Source organism: Fonsecaea erecta, assembly GCF_001651985.1.
Source record: "Fonsecaea erecta strain CBS 125763 chromosome Unknown Scaff18, whole genome shotgun sequence".
Classification (NCBI taxonomy): Eukaryota; Fungi; Ascomycota; class Eurotiomycetes; order Chaetothyriales; family Herpotrichiellaceae; genus Fonsecaea; species Fonsecaea erecta.
The window spans coordinates 1-16015 of record NW_017387261.1 but is presented as its reverse complement, the minus strand read 5'-3'; the positions used below and the strand labels follow the sequence as shown (position 1 = coordinate 16015).

The following is a 16015-nucleotide window of genomic DNA, read 5'->3' as shown; positions in this document are numbered from 1 at the left end:
CGCTAGCTCTGCATTGGGAACAGCACCGCCTGTTGTGTTGGTGCAAGGGGACTTGCAAGAAAGGCTGTCATAAGCTCATGGGCTGTGTCCTTGTCACCGAACAAACCATGTTATCATACCCAAGCAAGAGGGTCTCGGCGTATTCACACCGAAAACCTCTCCGCATGCTGTGGTTTGCGGTCGGGTTGTTTGCCCTTTTGCTGAGGTTGTTTGTGTCTTCCTTTCGGATTATCAAGGCCTGGATGTCGTCGTTATGGAACTCGCGTCCTGGATGAGGTCTGGTCCAGCTTCTACATTCGGCAGCTGCGCCAGGCCGCGACTTGTTTTGGTGGCCGACATGGGCTCGACGCTCACAGCGGCGAGTATGGCGGTGCGCCTTTCTCAGGTGAGTGATATGCCTGTTTCGACTTTGTTCTCTACTATCTCCATCGTGTCGTTATACCCCGAACACTCACTCTCGGCTAGAGGATTGGAAGGAGGCGGGCCCAGAGGTGGCATTGCATTACCGTGTAGTGTGGGCAGTTTTCAACCAAAGTCAGGCTGAATTCGCCTTACCGAAGCAGGATTCGGAGACAAATGTTCGAGCTCTTTTCCTTCGATCTGGCGACGACAGTTAATCATATCCTTCACCGGTTTATTCGCGCCTAGTGAAACGCTCCCATTCTCAGCCACTCCATAGTCGGGCGTTCCCATCATAGCCTTCTCGACGAAGGCAGACTCCGGGCATCGCCTCCAAACCGAGGGACATAAAAAGTGACCTTGAGCCCATGTCTGGAATTCTCAGTATTATCATATCTGATACCTAAAAATCTGCTTACACTAGGACAAAGAGATTGAGAAGGGCGAGAAAAACACTTGTCGGTCAAAAGGGAAATACAGGAATTCAAAGTCAGCTCCAGCAGGTCCAGAGCACTGTATTGAAAAAAGCAAGTGGTCGCTTCGTGGTGATTTTGCGTATCTATTGGAACGACTGGACTGTAAGGTTGCGTCGAGCGTTCTTGTCGCCTTAGAGGCCCCGAGCTACTTTTCCGTGAAGACAAGTATAACTAGCTTTTTAAGACTGTGAACTCTCTCTTTCAAATCCTCGAGTGCGTTATTGCTTGTTGCAAGATTTTCATTCATTTGAGTTATTACATTGATCATTCCCTCGCGCTTCTGCCGTGTATTTGTGTGTCATGATAGTCGGGCCAAGGGTGAAGCTTTCTCGTTCTCGTCCAGGGCAATCTCACTGGGAGGATCGGGGAACAAAGTGGAGGCGGCGGCGGAGCTTAGTTGTCCGTCTAGATCGGTTGATACGCGATCAGTTGACGAACTTGAAATTCGCAAGGCAGGGGAGGTCTGGGTTCTCAATGTCAGCAAGTCGTAGGCCGTTTTCCAATTGAAAAGCACGCGAGAGTTCCATATCACTCTGAGTGATTCAACTGGTGCAACGGATTTATTCTCGACACACTATTGTGGGTTTTCCCCTTTGCGACAGTGAGATCGACTTTGTCCTGAGCGGCAACAATGTTCAATTCGGAGTCTTCCTCGATGTTTGGAGTGCCACCGATAAGACATGTCAGCCAAGAGCCCGTAACGTACGACAGAATCATGCTGCATTCCATGTTGCAAGACATGTTTTCGCGCTCTTCGGTCTGTCGTCGCCTATCACGCTTTGAGCTTGAATTGATGGAAATTGTAGTACCAAGGACTATCTGAAAAGGTTGCTGGGTCGACAGTGAGGATGATATGGTGGCGCAGGCACGCTTGTGCTAGCGCGTCCACGTGCTAACCTGGTCGTGACGGCGCCGGCGGCTAGCGATGCAAGGCGTCTCGTGGCCACTTTAGGAGAGGTCAGATCACTCTCGCCATCAGTGATGAAAGTGACGGCGAGGCGGACCTCAGACCAATTCTACTAATAGAGCTCTTCGGCCGTCCGATGAGACCCTCTCCCAAGACAACATCCGCCCTTTTTCAGGTCCTACGTGGACCTCTGGACAGGAATCAAAAGTGGACGTTGAAGGGAGACCTGGTCCTTCTCTTCCACTTCGATCACCTTCGTGTTCGGCCCATCGGGTGCCATCAGCTACAACTGCAATACCGCCTTTATGGCCTGCCGGATACGGTGATCCTCGAAAGCACTCAGAGTGAGGTTTTCTATGGCATATTCCCGGGACCACAGCTAAGCTGGCCTCCTCGTCCGTAACATTCTAGCTGGAGGGAAGAAAGAGTCACAGCGCAGAGAGAACGAGGAGCACAACATGTAGGGACGGCATTGCCGAGACTACAGTGACTGGCCAAAGCTTTGAGCTATAATCCTACTATCAAATGTGGTGACCTGATCGTCAGTCGCCGGTGTACCAGTTTATCCTTCGTCAGTATGTGATTGCAACGCCTGATGCACCTACCACCATCGCATTCTTCTCCTTGTTTCTTCTCATTCTGCTCGCACGGCAAGGCACAGATCCACTCTCTGACCATATCGTTCCCAACCACTGCCTGTTCTTGACGGATCCTCCAACGAAGCCCGCATCAAGATGATCTTACCTCTGGAGCAAGCCACGGGCCTGAGGAATGATAATGGGCTTGGAGGAGACCTGGTAGATCGAGTTGTGCACTGGTATTCTAAATCTGTGTGAGATGATTGGATCCTACTAAAAGAGCTCCCCAATGGAAAATTTCATGAGCAAATCCTCACACAAAATGAAAGCAGTAGACCGCAGGACAAGCGACAACACTAAGCTTAATTCTGGTGCGCTGCAGATGAAGCATAGGCAAAGGGTTTCGTGAGGCCTTGGGTTCGCCTACCAGAGGGGAGATAATGCCAAATGACCCCAACTGGCCTCATATGAACTACCATGAACACAGGCCAGGCACGCATCTGCTGGGTTTCGAGGACTTGTTACTCGCAAGCGCGACTCATGAATTCTTCTCCTCTGATCAGGTCAAGTTGCATTCCGCCAGACGACCATGCCCTGCTTCTGCTGGACGATTGTATCGTCGGAAATGAAAGCGGGACCAAATGCCTTGCGTCGGTGGACGGATTTGGGCCTCCCATCAAACAATTCCGTCACAAGGCAAACAGAAGGCAACCAGTCAAGCCGGTGTTGCAAAGCGTCGATCGTTTTGCATATGTGTTATAGCACCAAAGCGACCACATAAACGACCGTCCCCCAACGTTTTACTTCGTTTGGCGGACGGAATGTGACTCCCTCAACCTGTGTGCATAACAAGGCTGGTAATCGGCACACTCAGTCATCCCAATCGCCGCGATCATAACACACCACATCGTTTTTAGACAGCTGGACCTTCGCGATTTCTGTGCCGCTGATGTAAACTCGTCTCAATTGGAGTTTCGCCGCTGTGCACGTCAGAAATTGCTACAGAGTTGGCGATTGACCCGCATATTTGACATATAAGAAAGGAGAGTCCTCTGCCGACGTGCGCGAGAGCCTAGGCATGTCCGTCACCGAAACTGGTGGGTGTAGCAATCGTTCTCTTCCTATCCGTAAGCGTAAAACGGCTTGTAGAGCTCGAACAACATGGGTGTCTCGTTCCTAGAATCCCGTGTGAGTGATGTCTCAAGTCGTCTCTCGCTTGCTGTAGGAGGATGGTGGCTGAGTTATAGACTCTGGAGTCTCAGCTAGCTTCACTGTCTGAAGTCGTTTCCTCATCAGGACCCTTCTATCCGCGCCAGTGTAACAGCGATCATACTATCCGGCGATTTCTCAGCCACCAATTTCATGATTCTCCTGGAAACGTGAGAACGCAGGACGTGAAAAAGAAGTCCAGTTTGTACACCGTCTCCACCACCCATCAGAGAAAGCCTTTTCAGTGGCCGTGAACATTTTGCCATGTCTACATCCAAGACAAAAGATACCCCCAAGCCGAAGACCATGGAAGAACAGTGGAGCAATTGAGAATCTTACCGGGCTGCATGACGATATGGAAAAGCAAATCAAAAAAATTGCAGAGGAAGCTGGGAAGGTCGTACCAACCCTCGAAGAGAAGATGAGCAAAGGTCAGTTGTACTTGGCATATTCTTCACTACAAATGTTCTTGAGAGAAGTTCTCAGCCCAGCCTGTGACTAAGTCATATAAAGCAAGGAGAGAGCGAGAGAAGCGTACCGGAATCAACTTTTGTCAAACGGCAGAGGGACCTCAAGTGATGATAAAAAGGAAGTGGGACTTCACTCCCTCCCACGTCGCAATGAGAGCGCCACACAAGGACGTCCAGAAACTGGTTTGAAGCAATTTCCTCAGAGGATGCACCAGAACCCGCAACGAGATGCTTCGATCCAAGTGTCACCCGCGGCTTGGTGCTTTCGCATATCGATGCGACCTGTCGTACCGGGCCCTCTGAAACAGGCAAAAGACGGACCACGTTGCTATTGACACAGCATATCGCGCTTGTTGAATTTCTTTCCCATACTTCGTACGATCCACCACACGGAATATAAAATGTTTCAAAGAAACTCTCCTATCACAAAGCAGCTGGAGACCTTCGTCACTGAGCAGGAGAAGCCCGACATGGAACTTGACTTCTGGGTAGACTGTGATCAGCACTTCGGGCACTTCGGCATTCCTCTTTGTTACCAAGTGTCACCCGGGCTGGCACCCGACCCCCCGGTTGACAGCACCCCATGGGGGGTGATTGAGTGCGAGCGGCCCCCACGAGGTGCACACAGGAAGAGATAAATAGGACCTCTGTTCTCGCACTATTCCAGAATCCTTCAACAGTGCGAGAAGTTGTCACCCGTCGGGCTAGGCCACGTCAGGACTAGCCTGGCCAAGGCAACCCAGCCTTTTTTACCTTCGTTATTCGAGCCACAGACTCTCTCTCCTTCCTGATACTCAGATAGACAGAATGCACTCAACAAACAAACCCTGCCATTGCCGCAATCCCCCCTTTTCCTTAGTTGTGGGCTGGCGTCGAGACACATTTACTTGTGTCGCGCAACAGAAGTCGATGTCTCAAGGACAGCTTTATATAAATCAAGTTACGTGGTCAACCTTCTGACTCTCCGTCTAACGATTTCACCCCAAAGCTCTCTAACACCAAGACTTCTGGATCGCTTCTTCCCCCAGCAACATCGGCGACACATCTAGCCCCTCGTCAAATCCAGCATCTTGTCAGATCGACTACGAGGGTAGTACTGAGTATCGGTACAAGTTGCCTATAGTTGCCGACGAGCCGGCCTCGACACCATCGCAACAGATCAGTCGATCCTTCGGAAGGGAATCGCCTCGCAAAAAAAAAATTGGCAGATACAGCGCTTCACCCACACCGATTGCCTGGGAAAGAATCAGACATTCAGAACACCCTCTAGCTGGCAAAGGCACATAGACAAGCACACGCGACCCTCACCACTGTCTCATAGTCGGATGCACACGGGAAGAGGGGTTCGGCTCCCGATCCGAACCTCTGAGACACGAGCCCGAGATTCACGGGAGGGATGCGACACGACTATTCTGCATCTTCCCTTCTTGCCCACGAAAGCGCGGATTCAAACGGGAGGAGCATAGGCAGAGCCATGTGTCGCGAACACATAGTCGTTGTGCATAGGTGATGAAGAACACTAATGTAATGTGTGACGGATGGAAGATCCTTTCTCCCGGAATGCGTGGGATGTGCGGATGTTTCCAGACCAGAGTATACTATATGGTAGCTTACCAGAAACCCATGGTATAGAGCAGGAGGAGCCCTTGGAGAGACAAATTAACCACTCTTACAGATGGAAGATCCTTCGTCCTGGAAGGCATGGGAATTGCGGATTCTCTGTACCACAGTATACTACAAGGCAGCTTTCATGAATAAAATATCTTTCGTTAAGGTTGTACTTGGCCGCATGATCGCCGACAGAATACAGCAGGGCTCAGCTTTGGAACCCTGTGGCTCTCACGTCACCGGTTCGAGAGGACACTGTCCATTATTTTGCTTGTCACAGGGGCTTCGGCCACAACTGTCTGTCAATCTTGATCACCTCCTGGCTGGCTAGGGTGGGTGGTGGTGGTATGGACATTCTTGACCGCCAATCAACGTGAAATTCTTTTTCGCCAATCCTGCAAATCGACAGCCACAACAACAGTGGTGACGAGATTAAATGCCCCTAGAGGATGTCCCTCGCGTCCCCGACGTTCAACTTCTTACGGCCCTCTCTGCCAGGCAGAGGTGTACCCAGGCGTACTGAGACCATTGTTCGCAGGATATGGAGAACACCTTGCAGAACAGTGGAAAATCTAAGTTACTTCCGTGAATGCCCGAGCGAGATCTGTCTTTCACAGCGTATCGTTGCGGCTACTGAGACGTCTCTAATGCAGCAATTTGCATAAGTATCCGCTGCTTTCCGTTCTTCAGCACTTCACTTCTTCACATCTTCCCAGGCGTAGTCTCTGTTTCTCAACATTTCCCAATGTTTTATACACTCACCATGTTCCTGTTGACATGGCTGTGGCCCGGCAAGCGCAGTGTGGAAGACGAGGGGAATGAAGTCAAGCAAGGCAAGATAGCCATCGGAGTCAGGTCTTCACAGATCATCTATATCCCCGGACTGAAAGGGTCATCAAAGCCAGCAAACTCCGTGCCAGTCACCGAGCAATGGCAATCAAAGAAGTCAAGAGCGGTTGGCATCCTTTTCGCCAAAGACAGCCCTTCGGAGAGGAAAATGAGTGACAGGTCCACCCCCATCGGCAACAACCTTGCCCGCGACAAACCCTTTTTGGACAGGAAACGAAAATCAGACCGCTGAAGATGTCTCCGGGGCGTCGACACCGGCACCACTCGCCGTGCCAATGAAGGTAGAAATCTCTGAGAGGGAATCAATCGCCATAGGTGGTATTACCAAGTTAGCCCTTATCGCGGCAGATTTTGGGCTAGGGGACTTTTGTGCAATGGTTGGCGACAGCGAGTGGCTTCTTCCGGCGCTGAAGGGCCCCCTGAAGCACTACACCGTCGAGCAGCTGCAGGCAGTGTTCACGGCACCGGACCCCGATGCCTGGCCGACAGCACCACTGCACACGCAGTTGCCCGACATGCACAGGATTGGCGACTCGCTTTATGGCTGCGATGTCCTCCTGTCGACATGTGAGCACGTGAGCACGAGATCAGGTGAGCGCAGAATGGGGTGGTTGCCAGTGGGCAGCTCTGCTGTGGCCTTGTTCTTGACTTCGTCATTGAAGCCCGGTGCTCATCGGCAACTGTTCCCAAGTCAGTATTAACTTAGCACAGGGGTTCCACCAAGCTTCGAATAAATCCTTTTGCGCTCGACAAGTTAGGAAGACGTTGGAAGAGGCCTGATCGAGGGAGCAAAACGCACGGACGAGGGAGGAAATTGACGATCGAGGCAGTCTCACAGAATTCCCGCATCCAGCAGGTCGCCTCGAGCAGGCCAAGCGGAAAAGGTCAACCCAGAACTACCAGATGATGACGAAGATGAGTTCAGCTCTGGTTTCGAGGACGAAGCGCAGAAACCCCAACTGCGTTGGCGTTGGAGTGAAAGGATGGAACTGTGGCACCACAGACCCTGTTCAGACTCTCACACTCCGGTACAGGCACCTGACCGGGTGTCTGGAAGTATTCCTTGTGCGGGCCATGGTGGTCGTGCTGGGACGCTCGCCAGCTATTCGACAGCAGGCCGGAGCGAGCTGCGAGCTCTGCTGCCCCACAATCAGCTCTCGACCGACGACTTTGCCGGCTGGCTGGTTCTGCAGACCAACGTGGCTCTTAAAGGTATCCTTGGCATTAAAGCCATAGCCGGGCTTGCAGAACTCACGGAGAACTACGCAGATGCGAAATGTGACTGGAGGTGCCGCTTGATTTTTCATCGCAAGAGAGACACTCTCTCCCCTCGTACCGCTCTCGTCAATGAAATGGGCTATAACCACCAAGACATACCTAATGCTGGTAGAGATCAACTCAACGCCAGCTGTTGGGGAGAATCCTGGAAGGGTCCCGACCCGGCACCACTGTTGGCACGGAAATCAACTAGACGACTTGAGCGCCCTTGAGGACAATGGCCATAACGGCCGCCGCACAGGCGCCAACTATGATCGACCTCTCAACCGGTGAGGCGAAAACTTGGATCACATCGAGGGAACTCTCGAGTTGCGAAATGTCAAGCATTTCGACCCGTCACGAGCTGAAGTGGTGAAGAAGAAGAGCTCATGCAACGAATGGAGCAGAAAGATAAGAGAGGAACGGAAAGAGAATGCGAAGAGGCGAGACTGCACTAGTGGAACTCTGCTGGCCTCCTCAGAACTTCTGCGGGCGTCCGTGACGAATGATACCAGTTATGTATGTCCGGAACACAGGCCATACCTTTTGCTGTCATTCTAGCCTGGTCCCGTCCCTTTCACGTGAGTGTGTTTGATCTCGATATCTGACAAGGTCGGACACAACCGCCATGAATTGCGCCTCTCCTCCCAGATGGGAGAGCCTATTGGCTGTGACCGGAGGACAACACCTCCAGCCCGACGGTGCGCCGAGTCACTCCCCCGCGAGCCAGCCGAACCTCTTCTTCCTCGCATCCTCTTAATACCGACCTCGGGGAGAACCGGGACAAACCATCCCACTCGCTACCGTCCTTCCTTGATTCTCTCGGGGAAGTCCGGTCAGACACTGGTAGAATGGATCCCATGCGAAGCCTTGATAATCCCGGCATACCGACCACCAAGGTGGATTCCGACGTCACCTTTACTGGCAAATCTCATGAGCTGCCCCGATTGTGGTTACACTTGGACATGAAGGCGATGCTTGACGCCACCCTCGTGACCGACAACCGCAAAGCTGCTTACGTCGCCTCCTTGTTCCGAGAGAGTGCACTGGATTGGCTGGCCCGTCAGTACCAGCTCCAACCTGACCGACTCACTGACTACGAGGGGTTCAAGCGATTGTTCAACCAGGCGTGGGGCTACTCTGAGGACACCCTCAAGCTTATGAACGAGCGAGACCTCATCCTCAGGCAAGCCACAGCAGGGAAGATCCAGGACTTCACCGCATGGTTCGAGGTCCTAGCGGCGGTTCTCCAGCTTGGCACTGTCACCAAACAGCCTCTGTATTCGTCGAAGTTACCCAAGGAACTCCAGGACAGGGGTCTCATTGGGGAGGAGGCCTCCATCTACGAGGACATCACCTCGGCAGCCAAGCGTATCGATGAGGGCTTAAGAGCGATTGGAGCAACGGTGGCCCCAGCCGGAGACAGGCAGCTGTAAGGCCCGCAAGCAGGAGAACAAGAAAGCGAAGGACGCCCCTTCAGGGTCGAGGCTAGCCAACGCTAGCATCAAGACTGAGCGAGTCAACATGATCTCGGTCCGCGGCGTACAACCGTACACCTCCCCAGTGGACCGGACGATGAAGATCACCACTGGTAAGAGGGTTTACCGGGCAGTACTCGACTTCGGGTCCGCAGTAAACTGCGTCAAAAAGGCTCCTGATGACGAGGACGCCATGGTCCAGAATTCCAATATCGTCTTAACCGGACCCACTGCGGAGGTCCTGGTCGAGACCCCGAGGTATTTCACTACCACCGTCGACGATCTCCCACATACATTGTCCCGAAGCTCGTGGGGGATTGCATCCTGGGTCGCCCGTACCTGGATCAGGTCAGACCCCTCGACGTGTTCTCGATCGAATTAAAAGGTGAGATCCAGGACGGCGGCAGGCTGCGCCCCTTGCCACGCCTTGAGGGGGAGGCACTGGACGAGTTCCTGGCCGAGGCTCTGGAAAATAACTGGATCCGACCCAACCAGGCTCAAGAAGCCGCCAACGCCGTTTACGTGCGCAAGAAGAAGGGCAAGCTTAGGACCTGTATGGACTACAGAGCCCTCAATCGGGTCACGGTGGTTGACAGATACCCGATCCCTCCTTTGAGGGACGTCCTCCGCAGGGGTATGCCATATCGGTACTTCACGGTTCTGGATGGAAGGCACGCTTCTTTCCACCGACTTCGTGTTCGGGCCGGGGACAAACACTAGCCAGCCTTCAAAACCAACAAAGGCATGTTCGAAATGGTTGGTCGTGCCGTTCGGCGTAGCCAATGGGCCAAGCTTCCAACAAAGGTGGATGGACTTTGTGCTGCGAAACTGCGACTCCTTCTGGGCCTGTTACATCGACGACGTCATAATCTGGGCAAACTCCCCAGAGGAGCTCACGGATAAGGAAACGGAGGTCCAGGTCGCTATACGTGATATCAGTCGCGCCCAGGTCACGACTCCATTTGTCGCAGACTCGCAGCATCTCCAGAGTAGCCCGACAACCGGGGACATGTTGACGAAGACATCGTCGTCGGGATTCGTTAAGGTTGCAGGAGTGCCTCTGAATAAGTGAGCAGCAACGAGTCCAGCGGCAAAGGGCGGACCAGCTGCTGTCATATATACTTCATGGTGTGCATGGGCGGGCAAGGCTGCGAGAGACAATCAGGGTATCTTTCCGGGTTGTTTTGTCATTGAATTTCGAACAGCCAAAGTCTACCAATTTGAATTCGGATGGCTCCGACAGCGGCCTCACGACATCTACCGCTTCTGCATCGGCACCGACTTCCACCAGCTCCAGCGGCATCAAGAACGACGTTTCGGCGTGAGGAGAGATTGCTGCTACACGACCAGTGTATTTGTGATAGTGCAGCCGAACAGTCGGCTACCGTAGGGCAGGCTAATTTTCGATATCTATCAATATTCGGACTACCTCCGCGAGACCACAGGCTGATCATCATCGAAGACTCTAACATCGAAGGAGAGTGCTACGCCAAGTGCATCGGTGTGCCAGCCGGGAAAGAACCAGATATCTTCTCGGTTTGGTCCTGTCTTGGAGAATGTCGTCTTTAACCCTAAGACCCGTGATCCTAAACCTGATCCTAATCCTAGCACTATACTCGCTATACTGGTTGGCCTGCTCGAGCAAGATAAAGAGCATGAGTATCACATGGAGGAAAAGAAGGAAGCAAGGAATCCACCACATCGGTAGAGATGAATGGCTGCAATAGCACGATTCTCTAGCTATCTAGCTAACTGTTGTTATGGGCTGTCTCTGACGGAGTCTTCAAAGGAAGGAAGTGGGATAGCGAGGTAGAAGTAGCCCTCGGCAGACCTTCCCCATCTTAGCCAGTCACGTGTTGGCGCGACGCGTGACAATGAGAGCCGGTTTCAAGATCCAGACAACGAGATAGGCTTGTTTGCCTGTCGGTCACACCGGAAGAGAAATACCCTATACAGATGTCCGTGTCCACTTCCTCGCAGCCTCATGAACACTATCATTGTCATTCCCTACGCTTGGTACATCGACTGCCTCTGCCACCTTACAGGATACATCATGAGTGCAAACGACGAACTTGATTTTACAAGCGATGACGGGAGGAATGAATGGTGCCACAGATCCCAACGCTCCCGACCCCATTGGAGCCGGCCCCGGATTGTCTCTGTCTGGCCTGGCACGCCAGCAGCAATAGCCGCGGGCAAATTCAAGGCTCAAGCAGAGAAGATTCGAAGCAAGAGCAGCCCATCTCCGGCAGAATTCGAGCATCGATGGTCTGACGCCAGGTGGATTGCCGTCGCGCGTTTCGAACACGTCTTACACGTCGGCGGTACAAGCGCAGTCGACGGCTCCGCGCCGAGTTCCGCGTGCGCCGTCGCAAGCGGCAGGCCGACGAGAAGTCCGGCGAGGCTTTGAAGGAGAACTTCGGTCCCTCCTCCCGTCCGCCAGCCTTATCTACCATAGCGGCCGCGTTGCTCAGAGGCGTGTCGCCAGTTTGGGGAGAAAATTCCAGCGCCGATTGTTCAACGGATCCGAGTTGCGGATCTGGTTTGGCAGTGACTTCCAGGTTATTGTACTCGTCATGCCCTTGGCTCCCACTGGATTTACTTGGGGGAAGCCTGATTGTCGGTGAAATAAATGGGGTGACCATGAGGTCGTGCGATATCCCCTTGGCCTTTCCGCAGAAAGCGAAGCGTTACTGTCGTCGATCATGGACGAACGCGATGTCCACGCCCAGATTTCCCGGTGTCAGCTCAAGACAGGCTGCAACTCGATCACCTGGTACATGGGCATCGACTACTTTAGGCAAGAGTTGAGGGACGCGTCACACGAGAAGGAACATGCCCAGACGCGTACGGAGGGATCATGGAAGTGGTTCAAAACAATGTTTTTCTGACTTCGTCTGTTTTCAATCCGTTCGTCGCCCACAAGACCTTCCACGCGACTCCAAACATCCCACCGAACGGCAGGCTTTTTTCGCCTCGCGGACTAGGTCCCCGTCGACGTTGCGCTTCTTGCCAGTGCCCTTGGCGCCCTCGAACGTCTTCGGTCGACGATGGACAATTGTGGCCGGCGAAACTATTGCCATTGTTAGCTCGGTATGCCGACACGACCATCACTGATCAAGAGGAAGCTGACGTCGCCTTCTTCTTCCTCTGATTCCTCCTCTTCAGACGTGTCGGAGCCCTCTGGCTGGGTTATCTGATTCCCTGGCGACCAGAGTTCACAAGAAGACAAGCTACGTTGAGGGATTGTGGCCGAAGATTCGCCCATGGCTACCATCTCTTCAGACCAAGTCATCTCAAAGGGTGACTCGAGCCGCGAGGATGACCGGGACAACCGCTTCTGTGCCGACAGGCCATGTGGTGGTAACATCGTGATTATCCAGAACGCCAAATGGATGAGCGGACGCCGCGAGGGCTAGGGCCGCTGTAAGCCGTGGCATACTCAAGGCAGCTATTGTGGAGACGAGGCTTTACCATGCCAAGCCATTGTCAGTCCGACCTTATTTTGACACATCTGTTGAGCTTGTCCTCCCAGTGAAGGCTCCAAATGGCAATATGATTTCTGTTACGAGATTGCACGGATGTATATTTGACTTGCGAAGTATAATATCTGAGGCTGAACCACTAGCTCCCAGGCCACCTTGTGGAGCCAAGTAGCTCGTGATAAGGCAGACTCGTCATAGTTGGGGTTTCTTCAGAGAGCTCATGGACGTCTACGGCACGGGACCCTTGCACCTCCCTTCCTCCAGGCTCCGAGGCCTCATTTCTGGCGGCATGGAGTCTGACCTTCGTTCGGCTTTCAGGACGATACTGACCTCCGGGGCGAGTAGCACTCCGACTCGGACTCTTCCACGTGGCACAGAACGAAGCTCGCTTCTCCGATGGCTCGCGAGGCTCTACCGTCCTCAGTCACTTCGACCTCGGGCTACTTTGGCGGCACCGGTGCTGCGGCAGATATCTCGAATGACCCAATGCATGCAATTTCAAGGACAGTGGAGGAGTTCGAAGAAATACCTGAAGCGTACGACGGAGACTCAGGAAGGGAATCTTGAGCATTTCCGACAACAGACATTGCTGCCGCTCATTGAAAACATTTCATTTGTGAGTCAAAACAGAGGACGTACGACTTGCTTGGTTTCACCAGATGGCTACTTGTCCCAGTCACCACGCAGAGGTGCACGTCAAAACTGAGTGTCGAGAATAGCCCTCACCGACTAGGTTCTGCCACGGGGCTCTTGTCGCCTGAACTTGAAGAAGTGGGATCGACAACAACATCTGCGCCGAATTCTTGAGCGTAGAGTTTGCACTTCTCGAGCACTTCGCTGCCCACCACGTGCCGAGCAGGTGAACCAGTCCGATGGGACCGGCACCTTGGACCAAGGCGCCTTGCCCTGCCTGAAATCCCGAGACACCGAATAGAGGCTCAACTAGTGCACCGACATCCAGAGGCACGGAATCGGGTAATGTGAATACATTGGCGGCCTTGACGACTGCTTAACTCGTGAACGTATCTCTTTTTGATCAGCCAGCCCATCGCACTATTGTTTAGGCCATCAGCCTTTTGCATCTCCGTGCAGCAATCGGCAATGTCTTCGAAGATACCCCTAAGGTGAGCACGAATCTCTCCTCGATCCTCGCGAAAGGCCTAGTGTACAGCTTCTTGTTGGCCGTCACCGCAGAATCGAGACTGTGGAGCTCTGCAGCGAGGAGCTTCAATTATTCAGTGATATTGGCGATATCTGACGACGTGCTCTCATGTCCACATTACTGACGAAGTTGGTCAAGGGTGGTTGAGAGCTCTTGGGCTCGAGGTGCAAGACTACGCAGGTCGGTCGTTTCTTCAGCTCCGGAGGATGGAACTTCTGGGAAACCGCCACTCAAAGCGTCGAGGCCGTAGGAGGCAGTCTTGGTGCACAGAGTGATGTTGCCCATTCCACGCATCGCACACTTGGCCAGCCAAAACCGTGCATCTCCCAGGTTCGTCAGAGCAACGCGATCGCCCACCTTGACGTTGCAGATGCTAGAGACGAGCTCCACCACTGTGCCGAGAATTCATGTCCGAGGATGACGGGCAGCCGAGTACCAGGCTTTTGGTGTGATGAGCCAGGTTGCGGACATATGACTGGGCCAGAGGTGAATTCTTTTAGATCAGTGCTCCATATTCCACAGAAGCCGGGGCGGATGCGAATCTTGTCTGGGCCACACGGGAGCGATTCGTCGCTCTCAGTCTGAAACTGAACCCAATCGCCCTTGTATACTGCTTCTGGCGGATTGCTTTCGCTGTGGACAGTGGGCCACTAGAAGCTTGCACGAGAAGCTTCTCGCGACGCCGCCTGGTTGCCGACATGGACTTCAGGAAATGTAATTCGAGGAATTCCAGGAGCGATTGGCCTTCTCGGAGGCGCCTCCGTACATCAGCCCTACGAATTGTGCCGCTGGGACTGTCAGGGGTCGGACCCGTGCCTGGAAGGTCAACAAGGCGGGAGAGAAACCTCCTCGACCTAACCCCCCATCCTCCCCCTACTTTCCGAAGCTTCCTAGCTATCTGGGCACTCCCTACATGTCCCCCGATTCTCTCCTCATGCTCTCTATCCTCGTTCACAGCGTTCTACACATGCCCTCACACGCTAACGAGCCGCAAGCGGTCCGGGTGCTCGGGGAGGCCCCGGTACGACAAAAACCGCTCCCACCCCCGCATCACATCCTGGAGAGCGATTTCACGTATAGTTACGTGCATTTTGCGTCACACCCGTCATAATACGACGTCTTATACACGTCCCACGTGCCAATTCGCCGAAACTCCCCCGGGTGCCAAGAGGGACCCCCGGCGTGACAAAACCCACTCCCACGTCCGCGCCACGCCCCGGAGCGCAATATGTCGGTTGGTTATATGCGTTTTGCGATACGCCGGCCACGACGAGACCACTCCGGGGTGGAAATTCGGTGGAAGAAGTTTTGGCCCCCATGTCGGTGAGTCAGCAAAATATCAACTTCGTCAATTCGTGTCCGATTCACATTCTGATTGTCGTCCGACGGAGCGAGGGAATGGGAGAGCTCAGTGATGTACTTGATTTCCTCGTCCGGAGCATAGTTGGTGGACAATCGCATCGTACGCCGCGGCCGGATTTACCAGCGTCGACGGCCCTAGAGCATCGGCATCAGAGCTGGGCACTTCATAAATATACTCAGAAGATTCCTCTCAGCGTGTTCAAGTATCTCTATACGGTTGAGTCTATAATACTAGCACGGCGTATAGTGTGGACGCGAAAAACCTTTTGTTTATCACCGTTTTCACGGGGCGCTGAAAACGATACCGTCCGTGTAAACTTATATCTTCTTCCGTCCTATATATTTCCTAAAGATAATCTTTCCTCTCTCTAGCTATCCCTCACTCGCGAAGTCGTGGGTATCAGTCGTTATGGTTTTGGATAGGGGTCGAGCTCGGGCTGTGTCGGATCGGCACAAAACGAGACTATTTTCCGCCAATTTTTCCCTTAGAAACCGTCTATTTCGGTACTCTCGATTATCTAGATATTGATACTCTCGTTATCTTACTAGGTTAAGTGCTAAATCGACCTATAATACATCGGTAGACTAATAACTCGGAGGAATACTGTCAGAGAGCCTTGGGGTGGGATCGTTAGACGGAGAGTCAGGGGGTTGAACACGTATCTGTATTGTATAAAGCTATCCTTGAGACATCGACTTCTCGCACTGTTGAGGGTCTCTCCAGCAGTGCGAGAATAGAGGTCCTATTTATCTCTTTCTGTGTATACCTGTTGGG

At 53.0% G+C, this 16015-nt stretch overlaps 4 protein-coding genes across 4 annotated transcripts; 3 read left to right on the top strand and 1 right to left on the bottom strand.

Moving 5' to 3' along the window:
* Window positions 1-6410: 6410 nt before the first annotated feature.
* On the top strand, window positions 6411-7986 carry AYL99_11874 (hypothetical protein; the record flags this gene model as incomplete). The annotated part of the gene is made up of 3 exons (XM_018843378.1): window positions 6411-6648; window positions 6707-7071; window positions 7327-7986. 3 exons carry the CDS (start codon window positions 6411-6413, stop codon window positions 7984-7986), a joined length of 1263 nt encoding a protein of 420 aa, XP_018687219.1.
* A 618-nt stretch (window positions 7987-8604) lies between these two features.
* AYL99_11873 (hypothetical protein) lies at window positions 8605-10303 on the top strand (the record flags this gene model as incomplete). The annotated part of the gene is made up of 4 exons (XM_018843377.1): window positions 8605-9185; window positions 9256-9566; window positions 9617-9784; window positions 9864-10303. The coding sequence occupies 4 exons, from the start codon at window positions 8605-8607 to the stop codon at window positions 10301-10303; spliced, it is 1500 nt and encodes a 499-aa protein (XP_018687218.1).
* Window positions 10304-11215: 912 nt separating this feature from the next.
* On the top strand, window positions 11216-11641 carry AYL99_11872 (hypothetical protein; the record flags this gene model as incomplete). Its single annotated transcript, XM_018843376.1, has 1 exon — window positions 11216-11641. The coding sequence occupies one exon, from the start codon at window positions 11216-11218 to the stop codon at window positions 11639-11641; it is 426 nt and encodes a 141-aa protein (XP_018687217.1).
* A 493-nt stretch (window positions 11642-12134) lies between these two features.
* AYL99_11871 (hypothetical protein) lies at window positions 12135-12601 on the bottom strand (the record flags this gene model as incomplete). The annotated part of the gene is made up of 2 exons (XM_018843375.1): window positions 12135-12304; window positions 12346-12601. The coding sequence occupies 2 exons, from the start codon at window positions 12599-12601 to the stop codon at window positions 12135-12137; spliced, it is 426 nt and encodes a 141-aa protein (XP_018687216.1).
* Between the last annotated feature and the right edge of the window lie 3414 nt (window positions 12602-16015).